At 36.4% G+C, this 10,408-nt stretch overlaps 2 protein-coding genes across 3 annotated transcripts; both read left to right on the top strand.

Annotated features, from left to right (window-relative positions):
* Positions 1 to 1,224: 1,224 nt before the first annotated feature.
* On the top strand, positions 1,225 to 3,178 carry LOC105348649 (uncharacterized). Its single transcript, XM_011458182.4, has 2 exons — positions 1,225 to 1,381; positions 1,471 to 3,178. Exon 2 carries the CDS (start codon positions 1,478 to 1,480, stop codon positions 2,204 to 2,206), a length of 729 nt encoding a protein of 242 aa, XP_011456484.1. The 5' UTR covers positions 1,225 to 1,381; positions 1,471 to 1,477; the 3' UTR covers positions 2,207 to 3,178.
* A 667-nt stretch (positions 3,179 to 3,845) lies between these two features.
* On the top strand, positions 3,846 to 9,361 carry LOC105348650 (uncharacterized). Of its 2 annotated transcripts, none has more exons than XM_020062487.3 (7): positions 3,846 to 4,120; positions 5,255 to 5,360; positions 5,923 to 6,098; positions 6,468 to 6,522; positions 6,629 to 6,659; positions 7,880 to 8,081; positions 8,623 to 9,361. In XM_020062487.3, exons 1-7 carry the CDS (start codon positions 4,069 to 4,071, stop codon positions 8,634 to 8,636), a joined length of 636 nt encoding a protein of 211 aa, XP_019918046.3. In that variant the 5' UTR covers positions 3,846 to 4,068; the 3' UTR covers positions 8,637 to 9,361. The 2 variants fall into 2 exon arrangements, with proteins under 2 accessions (XP_019918046.3, XP_011456485.3); XM_011458183.4 differs by having other exon boundaries at positions 3,860 to 4,120; positions 6,474 to 6,522.
* The last annotated feature ends 1,047 nt before the right edge of the window (positions 9,362 to 10,408 follow it).

Below are 10,408 nucleotides of genomic sequence, written 5' to 3'. Positions count from 1 at the left end.
ATATTTCGAACGCAACAGTATATTTGTTAGTTGGTTCTTTGTTATCTATTTGAACATTAAAAATTCTCAAAAGTCACTGAAAAGTAGCTGTCACCAGAAAACATAATTTGTACAATTGCATCGTCTGAGATAAAATATTTTGGTTGTTGGCATCTGCTGACTTTCGTCTTTTAAATGAATTGTATATAACTTAAAGGCTATATTAAATATTTGCCATTTTCATTTCAATTTGTTTTTGATGGCAACGAGTGGCATTACTTTCTCCTGTCTTGCTGCATTTAAAACAGCGTCATGTTAACGTCTCTAATTTCGCCGTCTACAGCAATGAACACAAAACACAGTTATAACGAATTCACGCTTTCAGCAAAATCAGCTTCATTCCCTTACGATTACAAACTAATCGGATAATCCGACGTACGGTTTTAATCAATCAAAATCGTTTGTACACGGTGTTTCGGTTTAACGTTGTTTTACTGTAGACGACTATTACGTGATATGTATAATGTGTTTTATTCAATGGCAGAGCGTAATTCTAGTTTTTGACAAAGATACTGTAGACTATCAGTAGTAGTATGGGACATCTAACAACGGTTAATAACTTTGATCAATGACAACCAGTCGGTATCTCATCACCCGCTGAACGTCTGTTATCCGTCACCGTTATCCGGTGTGATGGAGCTGGACATTCATATATATATAGCTAACCTACACTACACAAGGGCATCTTATCCCCTTTACTCCCTTTGACATATATAGAAATAAACGTGTGTTATATATATATATATATATATATATATATATATATATATATATATATATATATATATATATATATATATATATATATATATATATATATATCATAGAGAGCAGATGTCCCTGTGGTACGATCAAGCAATTTTCGGCAGAGTTATGCCCCTTGGACTTAAAAAAAGTTTGCTTTTATTATTTGCAATTTTCCGGTTATTTTCTTCGCAGAGGTCTCCAAGGGAGGGAGTATAAGTGATTCACAAACATCTCGTTCATAATACAAATCAAACTCAGCAAACACACAAAATATCATAACGCAGAAATTGATTCCGTTCACCTGTCACGTATAAATACATGTACCACAGGAGACATTTGCATCCTTGACGTTTTCCTCAATATCTAATTTTTATATAAGTATTTCCCACCAAAGAGACTGATCTCGTAAGTAGTTATACGGTACTACATGAAAGCCTGTGGTCGCTTCAGTCTGGAAAGGCAATACACATCGGATGACGTTGCGTCCTGTTACTAATATAAAGGAAATCGTACTGATACACAACGGAAATTCTCGCCTAAAGTTAATATAGCTGTACTCGTCCTGTCATGGCGGAAGATGAAAGTTGGTCTCTTGGTACGTAATTTCACTCCAAGTTTCACTTTTTGTTGACTTGTATCGGGAGTCGATAAGTCATTAATCCAGCTTAATCCATGCTATTTCAGTACCAACATGGAGGAGAGCCGAGGATCAGCCCTAGAGAACTGCTGGGAGTGGTGCTATACGCGGTGCTTTGGCTACGGCCAACACGACTTTCAGACGGATAGTTCCAGGAGTGAGCGGCTCGCAAGCGGCTGTGAGCATTGCTGTAGGCGGATCTCCTCCTGTCTCTGCTGCTTGCCGTGTTTTGATTTTATTTGTGATCGATGTTTAAGACACCATATATGCTACAAGTGTCTTCACTGTTCTTGTTTTTATTCTGAAGACAAGGAGGACCTTCCCGACTGTGATACCACCCCAGGAATGGTCCGTCAGTCCTCAGTAAAAAGCCTGGACAAATATGTGAGTCCTTGTGTGGCGTCCAATTTCAATATTCTGGAACAACCAGCGGCTAATACATCCAGAGAACCCAATAACACACCCGAGGTGAATAATCCAACAAATGGCAAAACGAACGTGAAAGTTCACACCCACCAACCACCTCGCCTCTCTCTGCTCATTGCTAAGAAGAACCAGTACCAACAAATGCAGGACCTTCCAGCCGATATTCAAGAAGAAGACGATGGGGAGGCATCAGGAAGCGGCGCGCGGACTCCAAAACGTGTGACTATATCTGACGAAGTAGTGGTCCACGAGACGGCGGGGGACACGGGGGAGGAGGAAATAAACACGGCTAAAGTAGACCCCACCGACCTCAACACCAACATCTTCATTCAAGACTTCAAGCAGACGACAGTCTAAATACTCAGCCAACTCCAGTATCAACACCTTCATTCAAGACTTCAAGCAGACGACAGTCTAAATACCCAGCCAACTCCAGTATCAACATCTCAAGACAGTCTAAATACTCGGCCAACTTCGATGTCAACAACTCCATCAGAGACTTTAAGCAGACGACAGTCCAACTTAATTATTACCTCACTGACGACTGTCTTACTTTATAGCATACCTTAAGTTACGTAGCTGATGTGTGTAGCTACCAGGAGAGTCGTTCTCAAATGGAGTGCATGTGATCTCGAGTCGCTCTCTATAACACGGATAATAGTGCTTATGTGTAATTGTTGATGTTTGATTTATATTTATTATTCTATGTATAGTGTCCCATAGAAAGCTGTAAAATCGAGTTAATAGTAAAACAACTTTTCATTTATGAATGTCATAAACTGTGCATAAAGAAGATCTGAGAATATCCAGATCATAGAAACGAACACAGCATTAAACAGGCATTGATGAAATAATTTTTCATTCAAATAACACAAGGAATTATTTTGTACAAGGAAATTGAGGATTCGATACAGGAAATATTTTATCAAACATAAGAGTGTTAGATTCAAATCTTATCCGTTTCAGCTAGAGAATCAAACAACTAGGTTATTTTTTCTCTTTGACATTTTAATATTCGAAATTGATAACGACAAAATAGAGATAAAAGTATGGCATTACGTACACATCGTTACAGTGTATAACCATTTGCGGATGTTATTTATCTATGCTGACTGATTAATATTGTATGATCCACTTACGGACATCACATACATGTAGATATATACACAGGATCAGTTTGTAAATTTTTGATTTTTAAAAGTGTTGGATTGATTCAAATTTTATGAAGTTAGCCGCATTATAAACATAATTAAAACAACTCGAATGTTATTGTAGTATTGTAAACGTTGCCCGAACCCGATCGAACTATTAAAACATATCACCCTGAAATACAGATTGCTTTTTACTTTGAAATGAAATCACAGATCCTACCTTATTTTTTAAATTAACCTACAGAAACTAAAAACCAAAAACGAAAACAAAATTCCATTTTAAAAATTGATAAAAAGTTAAAAATGAATAAACTCTTGGCAAATCAATATTTATCTTTTTTCATTGGTGTTTAGTATTTGCCCACTTGATAAAATAAATCCGTCTTGAAGTCAATTTTAATTGACTTTTTTTACAATTTAAATCCCAGGACTTTACACCAATTTTTAAATATTTAAAAAAAAGCAACTATTAGTCATACAAAAGCTATAGGAGGTACAGTGTAATCTATACAGAAGTCATACTAGATAGAGTCCGAAACTGATGAGAGATTTCTTAAATGTTGGGAGAGTTCTGCTTGAATACGTATAAAATCGTGGACCAGCTGTATAAATTGAATTTTAAAAGCAATAAAAGCGACGTCTGTACTGGCTTAGCCTGAGAGAACTGACACTGTCGGGGTTAAGGGGAGTTATAGGGCAACGTTGTGTCCTTGACTATCACTCCGACAAATCTACAAAGTTTCTAAAACTGAACTGTCCTTGTTTTCGTTTCGTTTTGTTTGGGTTGTTTAGGTCTAGACTTAACGATGTCCTTATCTTCCCCAATGCCTTTACTGTATTAATGAGTTAATTGTATATTAATAATGCATTCATGCATAACTGTGACAAAACTTCCAACCTAGCACGCGTCGTCTGCGGGCCGTGGTCTCATGTATCGTTTTAGTGTCAGTTTTCAGAGGGGATACAGGATGTTAAATTAAGTCCCAGTGTTGACCGTACCCGGCTCTAGTATAGTACCCGACAGTTGTCCCCGGGGAGCTGTGATCTTCACTTGTTGACCCCATCGATATGACGGCCCGTGGTTTCTCTATTCTGTTGGTACTTTTGTCTCTAGTTAAAGGTAAGAATACGCCTTCTTTGTCTCTGAAGTTTAAAGTTATTAAACGGTAACATACATACCAAAGACCACGCCTTAAAACTGAAGTAGGAAGTGTTAGGGATTGACTAAAAGATAAGTTACTGCAAAGCTAATTCATCAAAAAGAGAATACATACTTAAAATTTCCTGAAGTTACCTAATATAACTATATTTAAATTTTAAGAAATTAGCGATTATACACAGTTTGTATTGATCCAAAATATTATCTGAATATCTTATTACGATCAGCTGTTTCACAATCAATTTTGGCATTCAAACCAGAGTATCTTGCTTTAAATAGTTTGGATATGTTTTTGTTAGACATTTATAAAGTTTTCCTTCAACTTGTCATTGCTTTGTCCCTTAATGGTTATTCACTGTTCATTGACTCATCCTGAAATACAAACACAAGACACTTCGGAGGAACATGAAAACAAATACGCGGAAATAAGGGAATTAATTCTTTTTTATCTAAATGAACAAAATAACTTGGCGAATATAATACTGCCAAAAAATCGTTTCTTCTTTCTGCACACAATTGTAATGCGTTCTGTGTGTGATACTAGTATTGTATTACATACGTTGACAAGGTTTTCTCATGACCCGGGACAGTGAAAAAAGATCGCATGTTTTCTCATTAAACTTGTCTGAATAAACCACAAGTCTAATGTAATCAAACACACAAACCTTCGTCAAAGGCTTATCTTACTGCTTGAAGCGAAGTCTCAATAAACTGCTTCACTGAGTGTGTAGTGGGTAGTTCTACCCTTGCATCAATGGACGCTATTTACTATAGTGAGCAACTTGATACATTTGTTCCACATTGATACATTTGTTCCACTTAGATACATTGTTCCACATTGATACATTTGTTCCACATTCATGAGTCCACTATAAATAAGACGTGATTAACTGTTTGCATGATATCAAGGAGGTTTGAAACTGCAAAATAAACAAAGCTCAACTTTTATTCTACTAATTTGCAAGTAATCAAGTTAAACATTTTACTTCATTTTTTTTAGAAATGAAACCCTTTTCTCGAAAAGTAAGATGCTTAGATTTCATTTGACTGTGGCTGTCTTTGGAAAACGTTATAATTTTCCATTTCTCTTTTCAGGTTGCCAATGTGACAATTACACTGTTACAGGGCTAGTGGTTTCCTCCGCATGCGCAGTGACATTCTTCATCGCCATCGTCATCGTCTCTGTTTTCTTTTCAGTGTGGTTAGTAATCACCATGACGACACCTTTATGTACTTATGACCATCCGTCAACTTAATGACGTTTATTCGGAGTGTGGTAACATGTAAATTGTATCGAGAGAAAATATTCTATAAACAGAAATAATCCATCTTCATCACCAGTTAACCCTTTGACTTCTACTCATCAAGATTCACAATCAATTCTCATATTACGTTCGTACATGTAAAAGCAAACAAAATACGCAACATTAATTCTTTACCTGCAATAGAAGAGTTGATGGGTTTTTCTTTTTTTTTTGGGGGGGGGGGGGTTTTTTTGAAAACGTAAAATCCGATAACTTGAATAATTTCCAGTATGTCACTTATACGCATCTGACTCCATTAGTGTTTATAGTACATGTACTTATGTCGCACTTTGAATCATACCGGTAATACGTATTCGTTACGACTGAAATATTTTTGGCCTAGGTATTCTGACCCTTAATATCGAAAGTGAGTCTCTGTTTCCTCATTTGAAAAGCCAATATATTTCGTTCTTTCTTTTTGCAAAAACAGTACTCATAGAATAACCGTTGTTTTACCAGGGCCAGTTTCTTGAGGCGGTATTATGGAAAACGTGGAATTACCAAATCGCCTCGGGCGGAGTACATTAGGAGGCGTACCCGTAGTGCCAAAGCTACTCTGTCCAGACAACAGGACCTAGAGTTACAGATCCAGGCTCAGCAGAAACTCAGACCCAAGCTGCCCAACACTTGGAGGGGTTGGTATCAGTCAACTACACACGTACATATGTATATGTAAGACTTGATTCTTGGCCTTATGGCCATAAAACTCAAACAAGCTCACATTTGTTGTGAGTCTCATCTTTATTCGAAATGTAGTGAAAAAGTGAGAATGAGATCAAAATTGAGATATATGAAGTTTTATGGCATGAGAGCCTGGTGATGTCAGTGACAGCTTATTTTCTCGACCCCAGTTTAGTCAACGAATTAAGTCTAAAGTCGAATTGCTTTATTGTCATACTGCCCACAACAGCATTTGCATGATATTTAAAGCAAGTATAATAAATGTTAGTTTTAAGTGTGGTTATCTCTCTTTCTCTCATATAATATGCTTTTGTTTTGAACAGGCACAGCGGGTGATGGACAACTAAACCATCCGTCTCCACAAAAACAACAAAATGGGTAAGAACATTAGAAAATCACAATGTTATGCTATATTAAAGGATTTGATTTTTGATAGCAACGGTACAGTTTGGTGATTTAAACCTCTTTATAATGTTTGTTTCAGTGATTTATCCATGGTGAATCCAACATTTACGGTAAGTTCTGATCACTAGAATACTTCACATGTCTGACAATGAGTACAGTAGTCAAACAGTTATATGGTTAAATAGGTAAATGCTTCCTTATAAAGTAAGTAATGAAATGTGTAATTAGAGTTAATGCACTCAGAGAGAGAGAGAGAGAGAGAGAGACAGAGAGAGAGAGAGAGAGAGAGAGAGAGAGAGAGAGAGAGAGAGAGGTGGGGGGCCTTATGTATACACCCGACTATTACACGAACAGTGCCCTGTCGGTTAACGTTCTGTCGCTCTTTGACGTGTTACTGTACAATATAACGCCATCTTCGTCCACTGTTATGCGCCTTTAGTCAAATCCCTGTTGATCTATGACTGGCCGTGTCCTGATGAAGTGCAGTAAAATATTGGATGCTTACAAATATGACCTATTAGTGGCAAGAAGACAAATTTTTACCAATCTGAATTTATCAAGAACTTTTTCATCAAACAGCCAAATCATATTAGTAGTGTCATGCAGATATGCAATTCGGTTTCGGAGCCTACGTTCATGGGTGCCCGCGAGGGTTAGAGGCAGGAAATATTGTTTCTGTTGTGCCATAAAATATCGTTAGAAATTCATATCTTAATATAGTCTGTAAAACAAACTCTGGCCAAACAATGAGATCCTTTATACACTTCACACTGATTTTAGGGTATTTTTGGGTAGTTAACAGCATAGACCTAATATCTGATGTAAAATTGAAAAAAAATGTTATGTCTTAATCAATTAAAGCACTCTGAACTTACAACAAGACAAAGATAAAAAATTTGAAAACCTTATTTGCACGAATGTTACCCACTCATGTAAGTTGAGGTGATTTTCATTTTATGGTACTTTTTCCTGGGTTATAAGTGCATGTTTAAGACTTTTTTTCATTGTACAGAAGGTCTGTGACAACACTTGTTCAGTTCTGTATCTTTCACATAGCCTATTTTCTTTCTATTTCAACGATATTAAAATTCAAATTTTCTTGAGATTTTTAAGAATTCAATGATCAAACAAAACTCCACATTGTAATTGAACTTCTTGATGTTCAAATTGACATCGAGCTAAAAAGTTTCTACAGGGTTATTTTAAAAACATCTAATAAAGAATTTTAATCTATTAAAAAATAAACTGGTGCATGCGACTTTTTGTGTGTCAATTAAAGTTTCACTTGTCAAGAATGTAACGTTAACAACTCACTTTGACCTCCCCACAGACGACCGGTGATTTTATCTTTGGAATGGAGGATGGGGAGGGAGACGGAACCGTCACGGACATCTACTCCGTTCCGGTCAAGGTCCGCAATATCGACAGCGTGACCGATTTACCGGTGGATCCCGAGAGGCGGACTCCCCGCTCAAGTCATCAGGCCAACCCGGGGGAGATGGTTGAAATTCCTCTAAATGAGGACGAGAAATGTAAGCATTTGTTTAACCAAGATTTATACCGGGTTTAAATTTTTAATCCATGGGAACTCCTCGGACGTCTCGGACACGCAACAGTGATTGGTTAGTGTGCGTTACATCCGAGCAGTTCCGATTGCTTTTTCATCGTGTTGTTAGTTTTTAAATTAACCGGGTGTTGATAAACACAAAAATTACAAGATGTAAAACATTCGTCATACTTTTATTTTTATTGTTATTTACTACCATGTGGTGAGTTAAAAAACCCCAACATGCCCCTTTTGTCTTAGTCACCTAAACTTAGAATGTTGATCTGCAACAACAATTGGCCATGCATTAAGTAATTCTTATTGATGTAAACCGGTGGATGTTTTGTGTTTGCATTGATTGGACAGCTACGATGTACTCTTCAGACTCCATTTATCGGCTTATTTTCTCCTCCATGTTCTTAATGATAGAGTAACTTTCTATGACATGCATTCATCAGTTTTCAATATAGAAGTGCTACCAAGCAGTCATCTGTTCATCTGTTATACTAGATTACTCTTTTTTTCAGCCACTCATTTCTGATACAATCTTGACAGCCCTGAGTCCGGGCGTCAAGGGGTGACACCATCCTTGTTCGCGGGGTCAGTGACTTGTGTCGGACAACATCATTACATGCCCGATATTGCCATAATACCTAGGGACCGGTTTTCTAGGCGTCCAAATTGTGTATCCATGTACAAACTTCTACTATCCATTTTATCCCAAACACATAAAGCGAGGAAACCTCGAACTTTGCATCTTTATTGCATATTCACTTCTAGAGACTTCATGGAAGTAATGAAATAACTTGACACACCCTGTGCAATTTATTTTTTCGGTTTTTTTTTCTCAGTAATGTTGATATTATTACATTCCTTTTTTTTAAATGTTTGATTCTCTTGTTATAAATTTGAATTTTCGCAACAAAGCCAAGTGGTATCTTATTTTACCGAATCTCCCCGCGCAGAGACATAAAACTAATATGTATACATGTATGTAAATTTTGTTGCTGACAAAGGCAAATTATAAAAACCAAAGGAAGTAAATCTAATGACAACATAACTAATATCTTTGACATTGATAGTGCCGTTTTACAAGACAAATTGCTTGAAGGCGAACACTACGATTTACGATCTGATTTTGAACAAGGTTTGGAATCATTTGATGGTTTCTGTCTGAAGAATAAGAATTTGTTTAATTTGATAGATTTTTTATACATCATTAATTTGATCATCAAAATTTGAAATAAAAAGATACACCGTTCAAAACTTGTTTTTGATTTTGCGGTACATGTTTCTAACTTTTAACGTATTGCTAATGAGCTCATAGGCAGGTGAAACTAGAATTTTTAACATGATTTAACGGAAAAGAGGCAGACTGTCCATGAACACAGCCCATTAAACGGTTAATTCTACAAGCGTTTTCATTGACCCCATTCTTTCATTCAGTAGATGTACATCTCCAAAACTGCTTTGTAATTTTTTTTTTCAGTTTACGTGAAGGAGAAACAACTAGGTTCAAATCACTTGACTTATTTAATTGTGCATAGAGTTTTAGTTATCCTTTTTTTTTAGCTCACCTGAGCTCAAGTGAGCTATTCTGATCACATTTTGTCCGTCGTCCGTCTGTCCGTCTGTCTGTCTTTCTGTAAACTTTTCACATTTTGAACTTCTAGTCTAAAACCACTAGGCCAATTTCAACCAAATGTGGCACAAAGCATCCCTACATAAAGGTGATTATAAATTGCAGAAATGAAAGACTGATCATTATTTAAAACGGAGAAAACCTCAAACTGTAGAAAAAGGGGGGTGCATTTAAAAAAATCTTCTTCTCAAGAACTACTGAGTCAAATTCAACGTAATTTTGCATAAATAATCCTCATGGAAAGGAAAATATAAATTGCAAAAATTATCGGAGAATTCTGTTTCAAATTTGAGTAATTTACGAAAATAAAAATAGAGATATTCGCGGTCAATCAGTTGATAACTTCGGTATTCCATATCGAAAACGAAATTTCTTTGTATGAAGCAGCCATGTTTGCATGTTGACGCATGACAAACGGGTCAAACTGACAAAGATGAATTTGCTTGTTGTGCAACAGTTTACGTGCGAAGGAAAACTTGAAACATGCTTAACATATTTGTGCCGATTTTATGAAGTGAATTAAGGTTAAATCTTTCAATGCGTTGACATTTTCACTCGTGGCCGTGGTTTTACGTTGTTTTGAATTTGAAATTCGTTTATGCTTTTTAACTTGAGGTAAAATATAGCCTGAATTTTGAAATTTTTCGTATCGAATCAAATATAGACTTCAG

The sequence above is a fragment of the Magallana gigas genome, chromosome 7 (assembly GCF_963853765.1).
Source record: "Magallana gigas chromosome 7, xbMagGiga1.1, whole genome shotgun sequence".
Lineage (NCBI taxonomy): Eukaryota > Metazoa > Mollusca > Bivalvia > Ostreida > Ostreidae > Magallana > Magallana gigas.
Note: the sequence above shows the minus strand (reverse complement) of the source record. Positions and strands in the feature narration are given on the sequence as shown.